At 49.0% G+C, this 20,574-nt stretch overlaps 1 protein-coding gene across 2 annotated transcripts; it reads left to right on the top strand.

Moving 5' to 3' along the window:
- The first annotated feature begins 125 nt into the window (after window positions 1–125).
- On the top strand, window positions 126–19,431 carry DDB1 (damage specific DNA binding protein 1). 2 transcript variants are annotated; one of them, XM_085312588.1, is made up of 27 exons: window positions 126–710; window positions 1,986–2,134; window positions 2,266–2,382; window positions 3,673–3,894; window positions 8,008–8,122; window positions 8,240–8,337; window positions 9,661–9,819; window positions 10,259–10,342; window positions 10,522–10,638; window positions 11,011–11,113; window positions 11,289–11,364; window positions 11,445–11,553; window positions 11,730–11,908; window positions 12,006–12,169; window positions 12,265–12,372; window positions 12,783–12,990; window positions 13,490–13,585; window positions 13,821–13,932; window positions 14,571–14,694; window positions 15,046–15,210; window positions 15,664–15,758; window positions 15,901–16,071; window positions 16,776–16,885; window positions 17,110–17,279; window positions 17,759–17,861; window positions 18,394–18,517; window positions 18,701–19,431. In XM_085312588.1, the coding sequence occupies exons 1-27, from the start codon at window positions 650–652 to the stop codon at window positions 18,782–18,784; spliced, it is 3,423 nt and encodes a 1,140-aa protein (XP_085168714.1). In that variant the 5' UTR covers window positions 126–649; the 3' UTR covers window positions 18,785–19,431. The 2 variants fall into 2 exon arrangements, with proteins under 2 accessions (XP_085168714.1, XP_085168712.1); XM_085312586.1 differs by lacking the exon at window positions 126–710 and adding an exon at window positions 1,341–1,877.
- Window positions 19,432–20,574: the final 1,143 nt, after the last annotated feature.

Here is a 20,574-nt window from a genome sequence, read left to right as displayed (position 1 = left end):
CTCACTGCAGGCAGAAAGATCCCTTAACAACGGTCTTGCCGAAGGAGAGACCCAGAAATCTTGCCCAGTGCCAGTGGGGAGCTGCCAGGGGCTCCTGGAAGGGTGCTGACAGAGGGGCCCTGCCCAGGGAGCGGTTACTGGCAGCTCTGTAGGGTGATGCACCAGGGAGAGCAATGGGACAAAGCAGGGGGATGCCTGCTGAAAGGCAGAGAGCTTGTCTCAGTGACCCCCAAGGCAGCAGGAAGCGGTCCCATTGGGTCTGCAGGGTACAATACCACGGCGAGGATCCGCTCATGAGCCCCACAGCAGGGATCCCTTTGGGGAAGCACCCGGGCCCAGAACCGCGGCTTCCCCCCAGCACTCCCCCGGGGCAGCTCCCCCCGCCCAGCGCCTCCCACCTCTCCGAACGCTTCCCGCTCCGCCGCGACCCTCCGCGCCGCGCAGGGCGGCCGCGTGTGCCCCCTTCCGGTGACTCTGCGGGGCTCTCCGCGGGCCTCCGCCGCCGCGCAGGCGCCTCCCTGGCCGTGCGGCGCGGCGGCGTCCTGCGTGTGGCTGGTCGGGGCGGAAGAGGCGGTGGCGGCGAGGCCCTGCTCTCGGTGTCCGTCGCGCCTTGTATCGACCCTCCCTGTCCTCCCTCGCCGCCGCCGCCATGTCCTACAATTACGTCGTGACGGCGCAGAAGCCGACGGCGGTGAACGGCTGCGTCACCGGTATGGGCCGCGACGGCGGTTGGGGGAGGGATGAGGCCGCCAGGGGGTCCCCTCCCCCGCCCAGCGGCCACGGTGACGCCGCGCGGGCTCGAGGGTGGCGGGGGTGGGGAAGCGCAGCGCTCGGCGGCGCGTGCACCAGGGGGAGGGCTCGCCCTGGGGGCTTGCGAGGAAGGGGGCTGGGGGCCCCGGGGGCCTGGGGGGGCCGAAGAGCACCGGGAAGGGGCTGGAGGGCTAGAGGCACTAGGGGGTGCCTGGAGGCGCAGCGGCGCGCCAGAGGCGCTGTAGGACAGCTGAGGGCCCTGGGGAGCGGGAAGGCCAGAGGCGCTGGGGGGCCCGTGGGGGCGCCGGGGAGCACTAGAGGTGCTGTGGTTTACGAGGGGAGCCGGGGGTTCTGGGGGGCCTGTTGGGTACCAGGGCGCCATGGGGCTGTTGGAGGTGCTGTGGGACTGCTGGGGGGTGCTGTGGGGAACCGAGGGAGGGACTGGGGGTCACCAGGCAGGGTTGGGAAGGTTCCTGGGGGATGCTGGGAGAACTGGGGCTGCCATGTAGTTCCTAGAGGTGCTGCAGAAGGCTATGGGGCATTAGGAGTGCTGAGCGGTTGTTGGAGGGGATGAAGCTACCATGAGGTTGCTCCAGGGTGGCTGGGGGGGGATTTGTCATTTTTTGGGGAGCTGAAGGTGCCTTGAGGTTCTTGAGGTGCTACTGGAGGTGCTGGAGTGCCCTGAGGTGTCTTGGGGTGCTGGCAGGCTGCTGGGGGTGCTGTGGAACATTGGGTGAGCTGAGGGTAACTTGAGGTTCTTGGTGTGTCAGAGGTTCCTAGGAGGTGCTGAGGGGCACTGGAGATGCTGGGGGTGGCTTGAAGTTTCTGGTGCTGCTGTGGGGCACAGGGATGAAGTAGGATGTTGCAGTGTACCTTGGCAGTGTGCAGTGGAAGAGACCCAGGTTGCAACATCACTTGGGGAAGGCTGAGGAGCTGGCACTCCGAGGGAGCAGTTGCTGAGTGGGCCAGGCAGTGTGTGTGGGTTTACAGAAAATGATGCCAGGATTTTCTGGGAATTGTGATGGGTGGAGGGATGTGTAAGTACTGGAAGTGTTGCTTGGTACTGTGGAGAGGGTGCTGCTCACTGCAAGGGATGTGCAGGCAGACAGTGAGAGCAGGAGGCCTAGGTAAGATTCCCCTGGTGCTGGTGGCCTGGTGCAGGCTGCTTGGTTAAAGCGCTGTCAGGTGCTGCTTTTTTTGCAGCTGAAAAATGATGTCTTCTCTCTGTTTCTCAGGGCACTTCACCTCTGCAGAGGATCTAAATCTGCTGATTGCCAAGAACACCCGTCTTGAGATCTATGTGGTCACAGCAGAGGGGCTGCGGCCTGTCAAGGAGGTGGGCATGTATGGCAAGACTGCTGTCATGGAGCTCTTCCGCCCAAAGGTAAGCGTGGTACAAGGGGATGGAGTTACCCACAAGCTGAGGAGAGCAAACACAGGATGCTCTAAGGTTCAAGGATGGGTTTTCTCTCTGTGAAAGCCTCTTGAAAGCATATCACTGTTCTGCTTTTCTAGGGTGAGAGCAAGGATTTATTGTTCATCCTGACAGCCAAGTATAATGCATGTATCCTCGAGTACAAGCAGAATGGGGACAGTATTGATATTATCACCCGTGCCCATGGCAACGTGCAGGTGAGTGAAGTTGCAGTACTTGGTCAGGTCCTGGAAGATGTGAAGTCCCTTTTTTAGGGGCTGGTTTTACTTTGTTATTGACATTGGCAAGTCTAGATGACAGAATTTATGGTTATTTTCCTACAGATAATTCTGATATAGTTCTGCTGCTATTACTATTTCTAAAGGTTTTTGCCTCCAGTGAGTCAATCTTGAGCTCAGGGATTCACTGAGGACACAGCTATGAGTGTGACCTTGGAGTAGTTGGAATAATGTGGTTGCTTTGATGTACTTCTTCTGTAAAGAGAATTAGTCCTTAAAATTCAGTATAGGGTAGAATTTTCCCTGGAAAAGGAATAAGGAGTAAATTAGTAGTTTTTCTCCATGTTAATGACTACTCTCATACCTTGGGACAGATCTCTACATGCTCTGCACCAAAAGCATTGGTACTGAAGTTACTTCATCATCATAATTGTAGATGTTCTCTGTTTTATTTTATGTAGGTTAAAATCTTGCCTTTTTAGCTTTTAGTCATTATCTAAACATTTTCTATCATCTGTCAAGCTAAAATATCGTCCATCTGTTTTCAAATGCTGAGCTTCTGTTGACTTATTGCTAGTGGAATTGGGCACAGGATTAGGGGCAGGGAAGGTGGGCATGTCCTGTCAGTAACGTGTCAGTGCATTTTGGGGAAAAACGCTTAATCTTCCTGTGCCATGGCCCTGCATTGTGATATATGGAGATGCTGATGTCAGCCCCCATCATGCAGAGCTGAGGGGTCTGCTGAGGCTGATAACAGTGCTTAATTTCTGAAGAGTGTTTTTCAGTTATAGATATCAAAACACTTTATAGCAGTGGAAAGCATCATTGTCCTTCAGTAATAGAAAAGCTGAAGTGCAGGACAGCAATGTGACTTACTTGAGGTCATTCAGTAGAGAGCTGAGATTAGAAGGCAATTGCAGGGTTTTGTCCTGGCGTACCTAGTTGTAGGAATCTTGGAAGAGAGAAAGCTAGGTGTCTATAATGCAGGAGTGGCTGAGACTATGATTAGCTGTCTGCTTTGGAAGCTCTACCAGGTTCTCTGGTGCAAAGCACCTGTTCTTTTAGACCAGGGAGATGCTGAAATCTCCTTTGGCTTGCCAGATAATGTTTTAAAGTTTGCTAAATGATGTGCAGGGAGTCCTTCCTCAGCTATGGGATAGTAACTCTTGTACCTAATGTTCTTCTTGGGTCATTTGTGGGAATCTTTTTTTCCAACGCTGATTGCTCTCTCTCTCTCTCTTTCTCTCCCACCTCCATGACTGCACTCAGGATCGTATTGGTCGTCCCTCGGAGACGGGTATAATTGGCATCATTGACCCAGAGTGCCGGATGATTGGCCTGCGGCTCTATGATGGTCTCTTCAAGGTCATCCCTCTGGACCGGGAGAACAAGGAGTTAAAGGCTTTTAACATCCGCCTGGAAGAGCTCCAAGTCATCGATGTGAAATTTCTCTATGGTTGTCAAGCTCCAACCATCTGCTTTGTCTACCAGGTACCCTATTCTTGATTAGTGACTCAAGCAGAGGATGTTGGAAATTGCTGGACTGATGTGCCATGAGTTAAGGTCTAAAGGTCTTCTAGAAGAATTGGAATAGTTAGTGTCGTGGAGTCTGCAGAAAGCAATGTTGTGGTCCAGTGGGCAGAGCAGAAGACAGAGTCATGACTCTTGCAGATTCGTTTTGTAGCTGAGGAAAGTCCATGTTCCTCTCTGATTTTTGTTCTGTTTCTGGGAGATGGGAGGAAACTCTCTCCCACAGGAGAGCTGTGTAGTTGATGCTTCAGATGGGACCATTTCTTATTAAACATTTAGGAGGAATGTATAGGTCTTTTCAGCAAGTGTAGTTTGTAGTTTTCCAAGTAGTTTGTTTCCTATATTCCTGTATCCTATATATCACAGCACTGCTGTGATACTTAAATCTCTTCTCTAAAAAAGACAGTATAGCTTGTTTGGTGGTAGGTGGGAGGCCGCTGCAGGGATGTAAAGAAGTAGGCATAATCTCTCTTCTTGCCTGGATTCCCACAGAGGTGATGTTTGTAGGCCCATCTCTAAATACTTACTTTGAAACAAAGAGCCTTTGCTGTGCTGACTAGACAATGGATCTTCTTTGCTTTGTCAAAGTCAGGTCTAGTCTGGGCCTAACTGAAAGTTACTGTTGCTTGATGACTGCACAGGATCCAGTGTGAATTTAGTTCAGCTTTGCTCTAGTGGCTCTCTTAGTGGCTAGGTCATACCATGAGAGCTATGAGCCCCATAGTAGCAGTACCTTGATTCTTCTGTATCTGTTTTCAAAGTCTCTGTTAGGGACATATTTGAGAGAGGTGAGTGCTGTTGAAACCATCTTTACTGTTGAATTCACATGCAGAATGTAGCTGGGAGTTGGAAGGGCTGCCCAGATCTGCTGTGTCAAGGTAGTGCTCTTCCCCTGCCCCAGTGGTTAGCTGGTACTCTCACTTATCATTTGAACAAATCAGGAAGTTTTAGCATGCTCTTTTCAGCCTTGCTGATGGACCTCCCCAGCAGTCAAGTCCTGTCTGCTTCATGAAGACCTGCACAGTGATTTAACAATGCAGACAAGAAAGGAAGAAAGCAAGGGGGGGAGTTAATTAAGAACCAGTACCTGAAAAAGCAAAGATCTTTCAGCTATTGCTAATATGTAGGAGTAAGCCTTGTTTTCTTTCAAAACATACTGCCATTCTTTTATTATTATTATTATTTATTTATTTATTTAGGAGAGAAAGAATGCATGATCCCCTCTGTGACAGAGAGGGGAGTCTCACTTAAAGAGCTTTTGTTGTACATAACTTCAGAATACTTGCCAGTCTTATTTCTGTCGGAATGTGGAGTGTATGTGGAGATTAATTTATTTCCGTGCAGCCACACTGACTTTGAAACCTAGCATCAGAAGGCAATGCTCTTAGCCAGTCTTGGCTCTGTAGAAATATATAGTAAAAGTAGCTGCTGGTACTGTTTCAGGTTTTGACTTGCTTCAGGTTGTCACTTCAACAAAGCTAGGAAGTCCAGCAGTAGTGCTTATTGCTCTGTAAATTGCCAAGTGTAGCCATGAGTTTGGCTAGTGCAGCTGTTGATGTGTAGCGGGGAAACTGAGGTAGAGAGAGAACTGGCCAGATTCTTAAACTTGGCGTCAGTTTGGGCAGGAGTGCCCGGTTTCCACTCGGTCCTCGAGCATTGTAAACAAGGAACTTCATCTCATGCAGCTGGTGAGTAAAACAGGGTATTATTTCAAGGAATCTGACATTGTTGTGTTACAGATCAATCTGTTAATGGTTGGTTTGTTATAAATGGGTATTGTAAGAATAAAGAGTAAATTAATAATTTTCTCCATGTTAACAAACTCTTCATACAAATTTCACCCTTGCAGCAAGAGCAAGATGCAAGCTCTGTCTGGCATAAAACACTGGATTTGTTTTGGTCCTTTGTGTCTGACTTGCATGTGTGTGTGGAGAGGGGAAAGTTCCCAGATTTCTTCTCTGTCTAATTCTTTCTCAGTTTATTGATCACAGGATTTGGACTGAGCAGAATAGCAGGGAATGTCTGGGATGGTTTTTGTGTTTTGAAGCGAGAGTAAGATACCGCAAATATGAATGAGTTCGTAGAAAAGACTTGGAAAATGCTGTTGTGTGGAGTAATAAGGTCTAGAAATGCCAAAGTTGCATTAATTACTCTTTTGCCACTCTAAAGCTGTGTTTCAGCTTTAAAACAGACTGGATGTGCTCTCTTTGTGCTATTCCTCTTCTCATTATTCCCAGTGTATCTCTCTCTTCTCCTTTCTTCTAGCTTCCCCTTCTCTGTTAGCTAGTACTGTGCTTTGCTTCCCTCAGTGCTGCACTGTTAGCTCGCTCCAGCACATGGACCTGGACCCTAGCATCATCAGTGAGGGTGTTTGCTAAGCTGCAGTCTCTGAGTTTAAATGAGGAAGTACTCAGATTTCCTTTGAGTGTTTGTTTATAAAGCTTGCAGCTACAGGGAGGAAGATTTTTTTTTTCCTTTTTAACTTATTTTTGTAGATTTGATCTGGAAAATAGTGAGACATAACAAATAAAAAGATGAAGGGCTCTTTCTAAGTAGTTCTGTGAGCAACATGACCAAGGAAACTTAGTTCCCCCTGGCTTAGAGCCTGTGTTACCTTATTAGACATGAAATAGGCCAGTGGGTTCCAATCAAAGCTTTCTCTGTGCTTTGGACAACACTTGTACATCTTTTTCTGACATAATTTCCAAACTATCTATTAGCATAGACAACCTTTACTAAGATGGGACACTGATTTGGGTGCCTCTCCTTCACCCACCACTTATTTCAGCCAATGGTATCCTTGGGTGCATTAGGAGGAGTGTTGCCAGCAGGTCGAGGGAGGTGATCCTGCCCCTCTACTCAGCCCTGGGGAGGCCTCATCTCGAGTACTGTGTCCAGTTCTGGACTCCCCAGTACAAGAGAGACATGGAGCTACTGGAGAGAGTCCAGCGTAGGGCTACGAAGATGATCAGAGAGCTGGAGCATCTGCCCACTGAGGAACAGCTGTGAGAGCTGGGCCTGTTTAGCCTTGAGAAGACTGAGGGGGGATCTTATCAATGTGTATAAGTATCTGAAGGGAAGGGATGGGACTGGGCTCTTTTCAGTAGCATCCAGTGACAGGACAAGAGGCAATGGGCACAAACTGAAACACTGGAAGTTCTGCCTGAATGTGAGGGGGAATTTCTTCACTGTGAGAGAGATGGAGCACTGGAACAGGTTGCCCAGAGAGGTTGTTGCGTCTGCTTCTCTGGAGATCTTCAAGGCCCGCCTGGATGCAGCCCTGTCTACCATGCTCTAAGTGACCCTGCTTAGCAGGGGGCTTGGACTAGATAATCTCTGGAGGTCCCTTCCAACCTTACCGATTCTGTGATTCTATGATTTTGGTGAAGCCTATATGGACTCATTACATCTGAGACCTCTGTATTTTGCTGGGTTTGGTTGAAATTGCCCACAAGGGTAGGAATTGGTGGAATGGCAGAGCAGTCTGGGGACTGTTCAGAAAGCAGATTATATGTTTCTTTAGGAAATGTGGGCTAAAAAGCCTCAGTAGAATCAAGTTGGGAGCTCAGCTGCTCTGGCACCTGCACGGTTGCAGTAGAACTGAATTACACAGCTCCTTACTCTTACTGGAGCTGGTGATGGTGGTGATTTTATAGAGTGGCACTCATACCTAGATTTGTGGAGTTGTGTGTTGGATAAATATAAGTCCCAGAAAATCAGTCATGGATACAAAAACACAGAAATTATTTCAAGTGTTATTTGGTACAAACATCTGTGCAAAGGGTGTTCTATGTGCAGAGAACATTAGGGAAAATGCGTTCATCAGTGTTTGTCTCTGTAGACATGCATACAGTTTGAAATCTGAGGAAGTGAGCAGGATGGAAAACCTCTGCAGCTGTCTGGTCACTAGGTGATGGTGTTATTGCTGGAGATGAGGCATCATGTCCTTGCTTTGCGATTGCTAATCAGTTATGTCTCCAGAGTCTTTTTCTGTTTTGCACACAAGGCTCTTGTCAGGCTCACCCTCGTGTCTGCATGTGCCTATTGCATTGTCATTTGTGGTTTCTCTTTCAGGACCCTCAAGGTCGCCATGTCAAGACATATGAGGTATCCCTGCGAGAAAAGGAGTTTAACAAAGGTCCTTGGAAACAGGAGAACGTAGAGGCTGAAGCCTCCATGGTCATTGCAGGTTGTTCCTTCTTTGTAGATCTTCCCTCCTGTTTCTTCCCTGAGGGGATTGAGGGTTAATGCATCAGTCTTGTTGTACGGGTTCTCTAATAAGATGTTTGTCCTTTCCCCTGAACAGTGCCGGAGCCTTTTGGAGGAGCAATCATCATTGGGCAGGAGTCCATCACCTATCACAATGGAGACAAATATCTAGCCATAGCTCCACCCATCATCAAAGTGAGTGAATACTGGTCTCTAGAAATGTGTCCTGTTTAACTCCTCTGTTCCCAGGTGTGTCTGTGAGTACCAGGAGGACATCATGCATTCTAAACATACTTGCATTCTGGAATTTAAACTGCCCTTGTCCTCAGGTGTAGTCTAATAAGGCCGCTTACTCCCATGGAGCAGCCCAGAGTTCTGGTGAATGGGTGTCTTGGACAATGCCTGGTCTGTATTTTGGGGGACTGAAGGATATATGTGATCCTTGTATTGATAAGAGTGTGTGCTTGCAATGTAGTGTGTTGCTGGGGATGGTCTCTGCTTTCTGTGGAGTATTTGGAGATAATGCAGTAAAGCAGAAATCTTGGTTAGGCTCCAGAGAAAGGGATTAATTAGGAGGCAATGAATGGTTTGGGCATTGGTCCAGACCACAGTAGGGTTGCAGTTTCTTCAACAGAACATATGAATGAGCCCCTTGGAGACTGAGTCCACTGGTCTATGATTGGGGCACTTGTTCAAAGCAAAAAAGACTTACAAAGTTTGTGATAGAACTGGAGCCTGAGTTTTTGTCAGAGGAACGGGCCAATTCCCACATTTGAAGGGTACAGGAAGCACAAATGGTGTTGCTGAGATGCTGTTCTAGTCTGAAGTGGAACTTGAGCTGTGATCAAAAGATCCTGTTAAGCTGGAAATGATGATGAGCTAGATAAGAGCTGTAGATCTCAGGTAAAGAAATAACAATATTGCTTGCTCAGACCACTACTGAGGCTCTGTGCTGGAGAGTTTATTGTGCTGGAGCAGACAGAACAAGTTGTCTGTGCTTTGCTGATGTACAGATCTGGGCCTTGGCTTGCAAACTGAGTGCGGACACATCTGTGCTTGAAGCAAATAGGACGTTTGTGTACAATAAAGATCCGCCAGATCAGGATTTCTAGGCCAAAGCCAAATATGTTAACAGGAAGCCAGGCAATGTCCACCACACAGAACAGAACATTTGTAGAAGTTGTGTCTAGGAAAGAAGCAGGTTTGGAGCTCTGTAGGTCTCAAATAGCATTCAATACTATTAATCTGTGGAAAGCCAGCATTAGTGAGGCAGCTTGACCACAGATTCTGGATGTGTTCACTGATATGATTTATTGAGGGAAGAATCCAGCCATTTCCTGAGCAGAGAGACTGCCTTGGCATGAGACTACACTGTAGATGTGCCTAGCAGCTGGTGCATCGTGGATGCGGTTGTTTTCTGGTGTGTACAGAGGTTGTCCTTGCTAGATGCACATTTGTGGTTGTTTGATGGGTTCCTAACAACACCTTCTTCCTCCCTCCCTCCTCCTTGGAGTGCAGCAAAGTACGATTGTGTGCCACAATCGTGTGGATCCCAACGGCTCACGATACTTGCTGGGAGACATGGAGGGACGTCTCTTCATGCTGCTCCTGGAGAAGGAGGAACAGATGGATGGCACTGTCACTTTGAAGGACCTGCGTGTGGAACTGCTTGGAGAGGTAGCAGTCCTCCCCTTGCTGCCATGTCACGTATGCTGTGTGTGCTTCTCAGCTGAGGGGCTTAGAGGTTCAGCAAGCTGAAACTGCTCCACAAGGGTTGAGTGGCAAGAATGACATCTCTTTTATCGCCTGGGGGTGGGATAATGTTTCACTCTCTCTGGCTGTCACATCTCTGAGCTCTGAAGTTTCAGCTAGACTGAGGAAATAGGGATATTTGGGCACTTGAATATGTCTGCCATCTTCCTGGGTTTTCATTGTGTCTGGTGCTTGCACTCCATCCCTGGAAGAAGTCTCAACTGTGTGGATTCTGTATGGGGATTAAGTTGCCCTCTCATCTCCAGGGGCTTCCTGTTGGGCTGCATTTCAGAAGTGGTGGTTGGGAGGCATGACAGGGTCCTTTTCATGCTAGCTGCTTCATCTGCATCTTCTGAATTCCCAGACATCTATTGCAGAGTGTTTGACCTACCTGGACAACGGTGTTGTGTTTGTTGGGTCTCGGCTTGGGGATTCCCAGCTTGTGAAGGTAAGTGGCAGCCTTCTCCTGGCTTAGTTGTGCGTTCAGATGGGATTTTGTACATCTTTACTTTCATCTGGGTTTGGAAAGGTGTATTCGGATGGGGAAAACTTTCCTTTCTTTCCCTGTGCACTTTGTCACTTGCTTCCTCTTTCTTTTTGGAAACCTGTAATTGTGTTTATTCATAGCTCAACGTGGACAGCAATGAACAGGGCTCCTATGTAGTAGCTATGGAGACCTTTACCAACCTTGGTCCCATCGTCGACATGTGTGTGGTAGACCTGGAAAGACAAGGCCAAGGACAGGTAATGTTGGTTCTGCCTTGCCTTTCTTAGTGCTTAGGAGGTCTGGGCCAGCCAGGTATATGCAGCAGAGTGTCCATAGAAGGAAGAGACTATGATCCATTCATCAGAGAAGCTCAAAGTCTTATCTAGATGCAGGGGGAGCTTTGAGCTCTTCCACTGAGGAGTGGTATGAATGGAAAGGCTGCTTTTTGGAGACCCTTGTTCACAAGGAAGGATTTGTCCTCCTGGGGATGGGAAAGGATCAGCAGCCAGATAATTTTCTCCGAGAAGCAGAGTAGATGAGGGCCCCATCTTCTACTGAGCCCATCACTACAAGGAGGAATGAGAAAGCTTCCCAGCTATGATTGGTAAGGGCATCTGCTTTTTCTCCAGCTGGTCACATGCTCAGGTGCATTTAAAGAGGGTTCGCTGCGGATCATCCGGAATGGCATTGGGATTCATGAGCATGCCAGCATTGACTTGCCAGGAATTAAAGGTGCGTGGGCTATTCTGCATTTCAGTGCTGTCAAATACAACCTGCAGCCTGAGAGGGCACAATGCAGGCATGTTTTCTACACAGACTGAGGTTGGGATCTGGGGCACGGGATTTGCCATCTACCAGCTTTTGGTATATTCCCTGTGAGCAATTATATCTTCCCTCTTTTTTGCAGGCCTGTGGCCCCTGAGATCAGACTCTCATCGTGAGACAGACAATACATTGGTGCTGTCCTTTGTTGGCCAGACTAGGTAAGATGGGCTTAACACTGAGCCAGGCTCTGGGCTGCATATTTGTGTGTGGTATAACAGTGTAACCCTTTCCCTTTCAGAGTTCTTATGTTAAACGGAGAGGAAGTGGAAGAGACAGAGCTGACAGGGTTTGTGGATGATCAGCAGACTTTCTTTTGTGGCAATGTGGCTCATCAGCAATTGATCCAGGTAATACCTGTGGTAAAGGAGCAGGGAGAGACATGTCTTACATGGTGATCCCATAGCCCTTACCTGTGGTGGTAACAGAGGCCTATGTTACTCATGTGGGGCAGGTTCTGCAGTCTTCCCTGTCAGAAAGGTGCCATTCTCCTGACTCTGAGGAAAGATGTGTTCTCTCTTTCCAGATCACCTCTGCATCTGTGAGACTGGTCAGTCAGGAGCCCAAAGCCCTGGTGAGTGAGTGGAAAGAGCCCAATGGGAAGAACATCAGCGTGGCTTCCTGCAATAGTAACCAAGTGGTGGTGGCTGTGGGACGAGCCCTGTATTACCTGGAGATCAGACCCCAGGAGCTCAGGCAGGTCAGGTGAGTATGAGTCTTTCCTCCTGGCTTGAGGAGTCTAAGCCTCCAATGTCTCCCTTTGGGATCCAAATTGATACTTCTGCTTCTTTCTTCCTGCCAGTTGTACAGAAATGGAGCATGAAGTTGCCTGCCTGGACATCACCCCTTTGGGGGACACTAATGGCATGTCCCTACTATGTGCTATCGGGCTCTGGACTGATATCTCTGCCCGCATACTAAAGTTACCTTCATTTGAGATGTTGCACAAAGAGATGCTGGGAGGAGGTAGGGCTCTCCTGGGGCTGCCAGGTGGTGGCAGTGGTTACTGACCTGATTCAGCCATGAATGACATCAGCCTTCTCTTCCACTGCTCCCTGCAGAAATCATCCCTCGTTCTATCCTGATGACGACCTTTGAGAGCAGCCATTATCTTCTATGTGCCCTGGGGGATGGGGCTCTCTTCTACTTCGGGCTCAGCCTTGAGACAGGTGACTACTGGGCTAACACCAAGTGGGCTGGTGGGGAAAGTGGCTAGACTCATGCCTTCTTACTTCCTTGTTGCTCTTTTCCTTCCTTCTGGAAATCTCTGCTCCCATAAGTTTTGAAAAACCTTTTCTCCCATCCTGACGGAGTTGTGCTCAGGTGGGACTGAGCGCAGGCACAATGATTTGGTGGATCCTTTCTCTAGGGGACCCTATGGAGAAAGGAGCTGTCCCATGGGGAACTGATGCTTACATCTAGCCCCTTGTTGCATTTTGTTGACAGCAGGATGCATTTACTTATGCTTGTTTCTGCTGGGCCTTTCTTCCCAGCATGTCACAGCCATGTTCTGTTCTGACATCCTGCTCCTGAAAGGTCCATTGGGGTAGCTGCCAACACTGGTTCTCTTTCTCTGCAGGTTTGCTGAGTGACCGGAAGAAAGTGACCCTTGGGACACAGCCCACTGTCCTGAGGACTTTTCGCTCTTTGTCCACGACCAATGTGTTTGCCTGCTCTGACCGCCCCACTGTGATCTACAGCAGTAACCACAAGTTGGTTTTTTCCAATGTCAACCTTAAGGAAGTGAACTACATGTGTCCCCTCAACTCGGATGGGTATCCTGACAGGTGAGTGTGCATTTTGCCTTTTATTACCTAGTTGCGGGAGGCTTGGACTGTGCACTGGCACAAGGTCGGTGAAGGGTGACATAGATGGTGATTTACACTGTTACCTGCTCAGCCCAACAGGCTCATTTTATCATGTCCAGAGGAGCTGTATTCCCAACATTGTCCCTCAGCTTTGTGAAATGGAAGGGAGAGCCTTCTTCATAATCATGCTCACAAAATACAGTGATCTAGGCCCTAGATTCTCCTAGGGCACTGATCAGTCCTTTGTGCTGCTTGGTGGGTCTCACTTGAGAAGGCACCTGCACACATTCCTGTCCTGTCCTCCTCCTCTGTGCACTGGTAAACATCAAAGCTGTGCTGATCTAGCTACCCTGTTTACATCCTTAAAACATGGGAAGGAGATCCCGGGCTCAGTGGTTTTGGGAGGGGAAAGAGGAAGGTTCTTGTCTGTGCCACCTGCTTTACAAGCCCCATTACTCATAATTTCCCTCCTATACAGCCTGGCATTGGCCAATAACAGCACCCTGACAATTGGCACTATTGATGAGATCCAGAAGCTGCACATCCGCACAGTTCCCCTCTATGAATCACCCAGGTGAGCAGCAGGAGGGAGTCTGGCTTGCAGGCCCATGCTGTGGTACATGGGAAGAGGTTGGAGGGAGAATTCCCCTGGGACTGAGGTGAGTTCTGCAGTCAGCATTCCTGTTGTGGGCTCAGAACTCTGACCAAGTTTGTGACTAGACCTAAGAGAGTAGTTTGGGGAAGTGAGCGGCTAGTGCTCTCCCTGTAGTGGCCTGTCCTGGTTCTCCTCACACAACTCTGTCTTGCAGGAAGATCTGCTACCAGGAGGTATCACAGTGTTTTGGTGTGCTCTCGAGTCGTATTGAGGTGCAGGATGCCAGTGGGGGTACCACTGCACTCAGACCAAGTGCCAGCACGCAGGTGAGAGGGAGCTGCTAGATCATGCCTGAGCTCTGGGCTGTGGTTCCATATCTCCTTAAGCCAAATGATGTAGATTTTAGTTGTCAATCTTCTCTTCTAAAGCTCTGAATACATGCTTTCCTTGTGGCAGTCTAGGAGGAGATGGGATGGTAAGATCTTTCTGTAGTGGTGGTAAGAGCTCTCCATGTTGCTCTCTGGCAGGCTCACCATGCTCACTGTTCTGCGTTTGATCACCTTTGTTTTTTGGGGTACTGCTCCTTCAGTCTCCAGTAAAGGTTTTTGTTTAGTCTCAAGTTGTTTCCTTTTTCCAGGGATGCAGGCACCAGTCCCCTTCAAGCAGTAGCTGTGGTGGAAACTTCAACATTGCATAAACTCTTCTACTAATGCTGTTGCTCAGCAACGCTATCTCCTGAATCAAAGGGCTGGATTTGGTACCTCTTCCTTCATACTTCTCCACTGCACATGTCATACACCTTCACTGGTGCATGGAGTGTGTCCCCTTACTCAGGCCCAGGAAGCACCTTGCCTTACCTTCTATCTTATTCATCCTTCTGTTCCACTGTTGTTTCAGCCTGGGTGGAGTAGTGTGCAGACATGCTAAGTGGTGTGAGGATGCGACTGATCATTTTGTGTCCTAGGCCCTATCCAGCAGTGTGAGCACCAGCAAGCTGTTCTCCAGCAGCACAGCACCGCACGAGACATCCTTTGGAGAGGAGGTGGAGGTGCACAACCTGCTCATTATAGATCAGCACACCTTTGAAGGTACCAGCTTCCAATGCTGCTTGCACCCTTGTCCATTTTTCTCCAGAGCAAGCCCATCAGCTTGTGGCCAAGACATGTGATCTTGCATAGTTCCTTCAGTCCAAGCATGTTTCCTGAAGGAATGGCAGCCTTTGGGCTGAGGAAGAGCTTAAATTTAAGGCACAGTGGTGCCATTTTATCTGATGGCATAAGGTGTGTGTGGAGTGAAAGAGGTGAGGGGATCTCCAGGCAGCCACTGACTCTGTAGCTTGGACATGTCTTTAAACTTTTAGGCATGGGCATGCTGCTCTACCCACACATGGAGGTGCTGTCTGCTGGAACCCATTTGTTTTTACCTTTCTCTCTTTGCAGTGCTTCATGCTCACCAGTTTCTGCAAAATGAATATGCCCTTAGCCTGGTCTCCTGCAAGCTTGGCAAAGATCCAAACACCTACTTCATTGTGGGCACTGCCATGGTGTATCCTGAGGAGGCAGAGCCCAAACAGGGCCGCATTGTTGTCTTCCACTATTCTGATGGTAAGAGCAAGGTGTTCTCATATGGCTAAACCCTGCTACTTGAGGGGTATCAGAGTTGAGCTCTTCAGGCGTGAGAGAGCTCACAAATCTCAGTAGCAGGCTGGGATGCTTTTTTTTTCTGAGGGGCCTGCTGTTAGCTGCCCATAGACAGGATCAATAATAGCTTTCATTCTGCTGCAGGCCAAGCCATCACAGCATGTTCCCATTTTTTTTTATACATCTCCCAGAGGAACCCAGGAATCCCTCATGAGAACTGGATTCTGGAATTTGCTTTCTATATTTCTGCCCATGCTCTCATATCATTCCTGCATTACTTGCCCACAGATCCTCTAAGAAACAGACAGTTTCTAGAGACGACAGTTTTGTGCAGAGCAGCTAGTCTGAGAATTCACTGGGCTTTCTACCCCTGGGAGTGCCAGGCAAGTAGCTGGACAGTCTGTTGGTTTATTTCAGGGAAGTTGCAGAGCCTGGCAGAGAAGGAGGTGAAAGGGGCTGTGTATTCCATGGTGGAGTTCAATGGGAAGCTGTTAGCCAGCATCAACAGCACGGTAAGGCTTTAGCAGCATATATTCAGAGCTGGAGACCATTCCAGTCGTGAGAATGTCAGCAGGATCCCTGATGGATGTTGCAGAGTGTGTTCTGGCAGGCATGTGTGTGTCTGTCTGCTCAGAGCCGTGTTCTTTGCTTCAGGTGCGCCTATATGAGTGGACAGCTGAGAAAGAGCTGCGCACAGAGTGCAACCATTACAATAACATCATGGCACTTTATTTGAAGACTAAGGGAGACTTCATCCTTGTAGGAGATCTGATGCGGTCTGTCCTGCTCCTTGCATACAAGCCCATGGAAGGAAACTTTGAGGAGGTACCAATGCTCTTTGGATAGCTTTGGTCAAAAGGGTGCGGGGAGCCTGCACTGTCTGTTCTGAGAGGCTCTGGGCAGGGGAGACAGTGTTTAAGGTAATAAAAGAAGGTAGCCTGGCTAACCCTGCCTTGCTGCCCCTTTGAAGGCAAGCAAGCATGTAGGGCTGTATAAGAACAGGATCACCTGGACATGGTTTTAAACAGATCCCTGTGGTTCCTGGAGACACTTCCCTGGGCTGCTGGGGACCTGGGCTGTATGGCAGCAGCCTTAAGAAGAACAGGCTTTGGAGGATGCGTGGTGCCTGCTGGGAGTGGGGAGCTGGCATCTGGATTGCCTACTGTGCGTTTGGGATAGCTTAGTAAGATTGTCGTTGCAACTCTGTCAGCAAATGCAGTATAGCTGGGGAATATACCAGGCACCAGGACTGTCTGTGCATTGAAATTGTTCGAATGGTTCTGGGCATGACTTTGACACAGGTTGCTCTGTGCTCTCCCAGGAAACCATTTTGAGTGCTGCTGAGGCCCGAGGCTATCTCCAGAAGGCAGTTTGTGCCTTTCGCTCATTTTTTTTGTCTAACCAGGAGGGATGGACTGGGTCTCACCTTGCTCCCAAATGTTGAAGTTGGGAGGGATGAGTGGATTGGATAACAGGGCAGGGCTGTCTGTGCACATTCCCTCTCATTGGTACATCTTGTCCCCTATCAGATTGCCCGGGACTTCAATCCAAACTGGATGAGTGCTGTAGAGATCTTGGATGATGACAACTTCTTGGGAGCAGAGAATGCCTTTAACCTGTTTGTATGCCAGAAGGACAGGTGAGCTGTCTATAAGGGGGATATGGCAGTGTGTGCTAGAAGGGACAGGGTGATAGGGCCTTCTGGTCTCCATATTACAGCTGCAGAGGTGTATGTGTATATATCAGGTAGGAAGGAGGGAAAGCAGGGAGAAGCATGCTTGGCTCTGACGAGCAGCAAGATGTGAGTGGGGGAACTTGCCTTTCACCCCTGGCACAGACTTAGCAGGATGCTCTGAATTTCAGTGCTGCCACAACCGATGAGGAGCGCCAGCACTTGCAAGAAGTGGGGCTGTCCCATCTGGGAGAATTTGTTAATGTTTTCTGCCATGGATCTCTGGTCATGCAGAACTTGGGTGAGACGTCTACACCGACACAGGGCTCAGTTCTCTTCGGCACAGTCAATGGCATGATTGGTAAGGGTCATGATGCCCCAGCCGTGGTGGGAGGGTAACAGGTCCCCTTCCCTGCTGCTGAGACCTGGGTTGGGGTTGGCTTCTGTTTCTGTTCTTCTCTGTTCTCCGGTCTAGTAACACTCTGTGATGTGCCATAGGCCCTTCCAGAGAGCACACTGTGGTGTGCCATGAGGGTTCACGGACAAGGAGTTGCCTAGGACCCCTGCCTCTGCTGCATCTGCCCTTATGAATGCAGAAATGCTTTCATATTCTTGCTCCTCCTGAGAAGCTACTTTTCTTCCTGGAGAACCTCCAGGAAAGGAGATTGCTCTGCCTTTCCTTGAAACTTCTTTCTTGTCCTAGCCTGCCCAGGCACCAGCTTCCACTGCAACTCCAGTCTCAGCAGCTTGCTTATCAGTGCCTGCTGGGACCTGCAGCACTGTGGCTTTTGGGTCCCTGGGATGAGCCCTGACTCCTTGTCACCATCTTGCCCTTTGCAGGACTGGTGACCTCGCTGTCGGAGAGCTGGTACAACCTCCTGCTGGACATGCAGAACCGGCTCAATAAAGTCATCAAGAGCGTGGGCAAGATTGAGCACTCTTTATATCTTTTCTGTGGTTCAGCCAGAAGCCTGTGCTAGTGAATGCTGGGAGGCTGGCTTCTGAATCAGAGCTGACCTGTGAGCAGAGCTGGGGATTACTTGGAGGTTTCTCTCTGCTCTGTTGAGGACATCTTGGGGTGAAGGCATATCGGCTGTAGTGGGCAGCATCATGTTTGCTGCACGGTCAGGGCTTTGTGCTTATCCTAGAGGGAAGATGCCTGTCGTAGATGTGTACCTTACCAGGTTTGAGGGTAAAGCTGACGTTGTGGTACTGCAGCTCTTTTTTGAGTATCTGTCAGTCACAGGAGCTGATTATGCTCAAGACAGTTTATACATGCAGTAAGATAAAACCCCCAAGACCTTACTGAGTGCGTAAAATAGCCTGATAAAATGTAGCACGAATTCTGTGATCCTGTTTGAGGCAACGTTGTCTGTGTGTCTTGGGCAGCTGCTGTGTATGCCCAGTGGGACTTTTTTGGACATAGTCTGAGGCTGGTGTTATTCTACATGGGTTTAGTTCCTTGACTCTGGCACCTGGAGATCATTTCACACTGAACGCAAGACGGAACCAGCTACGGGGTTTATTGATGGTGACTTGATTGAAAGTTTCTTGGACATCAGCAGGCCCAAGATGCAAGAGGTGGTGGCTAACCTGCAGGTGAGATGGGTATGGGCTGATGTGGGCTTGAGCTCTTCCATGTTAGCAGCAGAGAACTTGCTCAGAAATCCTGGCTCTATTAGATCGTAAATGTGTGTCCTACCATGAGGCAGTGGGGAGTATTCCTCTCTCCACTGCACCTCCTGATGTCCCCATTCTCTGATGTCTTTTCTCTTGTTACAGATTGATGACGGCAGCGGCATGAAGAGGGAGGCCACCGTAGATGACCTGATAAAGATTGTGGAAGAGCTGACCCGGATCCATTAGCAGGATTCAGGGTCATTCCCTAGCACCTTCCTCTGTATAGAGCAAGGGAGTCGTTTTTCCTGCCTGCAGCTGGGAGACCCTTGGCCAGCTACACTAGACACCAGAAGCGGTGGCCCTTGCCCAAGGGGAGGTGGGGGAAGGAGTCTCTGAATAGGAGCCAACTTGTTAGAGATTTGGGGGGGAGGGGGATGTTGCTGGTCAGGCACCATGTCATTGCCTGCTGGGATTCACTGATCCGGCAGACCTCAACTGCTGACCCAGAACTGATCTTCACTGGTTGCTCTTGTTGGGTAACAGTAGTGCTTGACTGATGGGATGCCCTTGCCTGGATTCACTCTTCATTCTTTTGTTTTGTTTTGTTTTTTGCTTTGTTTCATTTTTTATTCTTTTGGATTTGTTGTATTTTTTGGAAGTGGAAGCAAAGCTGCCTCTGTGGTGCAGGTGAGGGCTAGAAGGAGTTATCTCTGGGGCTCATAAGAAGTGTGGGACGGCGGGGGAGGATGCCTCTACATCTAGTAGTAAAGCTAAAGAGGGCAGAGCGTGCTTCTCTCTGGAGGATTTGTGCCTCACTCAGGGAGGGAAGTTTTGGAAAGCAAAATCAGTTGTTGGCTTCTGAGTTTTACCAAATAAAGTAGTCCATGAGGAAAGGTCTGTCTCCTGGCATTCTGCTCCTCGTTTTGTCTACAGGTGTGATACTTGTTGTGTGCGTTGCCACTGTGGAGCCGTGTCTTTGACCTGCTCGAGAGAGCTCCCCTTCCCTAGCCAATGTTGTTTGCTGCAGAAATTTATGATGTTTAAACTTCTTCCTCAGATTGGTTTCAATGGGAGCAGTTTGGGAGCTGTAGATCTGACAGAAGATAAGTGGATGGGCAGATGGGTCCATTAGGTGCTGAGGGGAGCATGTGTGTTTTCTAGATGCTTTTTTATAGCCTTCCTCTGACTTGAAAGAAATTTTAATTTTGCCTCTTGATGTTGCTCAGTGCAGGCATGTTTGATAGCAGTGTTGCTGACTGTCCCTGGTAAAGCAAGGGGGGATATTTGCATTTCAGAGCAAGGAATCCAGATGAATCTTTGACTGTGTACGTTTTGGAAACTCTTTGCTGGTTGTTTATCTCTTATAGCTGTCTTTGAAACAGTGTTTCTTAGCAGCTCATGGGACCAGCTTTCTTGTATGGTGGCACTTCCACCAAGGTAGGAGAGGAGGAGGTGCTCATGTACTTCCCAAATTCGTGGGAACAAGAAGGTGCATGTTCTGTTCTGTGTTTTGCAGGGATTCTTCACAAAAAATACCCACTGACCAGAGAGCTGTAATGTGGTCTGCTCTGTGTGCCAGTGGTTTAACACTTGCTGTTGGAGACAAGGTTATCACAGAGATGATTTTTAAGGGAGTTTCTGGATTTCTACAGATGTAACAGTCTGTTCCCAGAACCCTCCCAGGCAGCTGCGATTGTGTGTTGCTACCTTCCCCATATGGGAGTATGCTGCCCAGGACAGGATTCCTATGTTTCCCAAATGCCATCCAGCTCAGATGCTCTGCTAGCAGTCCCTTGTCCGATGGGCTGGGTATAAATAGCCCTGGAGCTAAGAACCACAGGAATGGCAAGATTAGGTCAGACTGTCTCCATTCAGTCTGGTGTCCTGGCCCTGGCAGTGGTCAGAGTCAGCAGCTAAAGGAATGGGAGCCAGAAACCCCTTCTCTAACTCAGCCCTAGCGCTTCCCATAATTTCCTTTCAAGCCTCAAGCCTTCTCCAGCTTTTAGCATGTGTTCCTACATGGCTGGGGCTTACTT

This window comes from Rhea americana, unplaced genomic scaffold, assembly GCF_003343005.1.
Source record: "Rhea americana isolate MKP2758 unplaced genomic scaffold, rheAme1 scaffold_368, whole genome shotgun sequence".
NCBI lineage: Eukaryota > Metazoa > Chordata > Aves > Rheiformes > Rheidae > Rhea > Rhea americana.
This window is presented reverse-complemented; position numbering and strand designations above follow the sequence as displayed.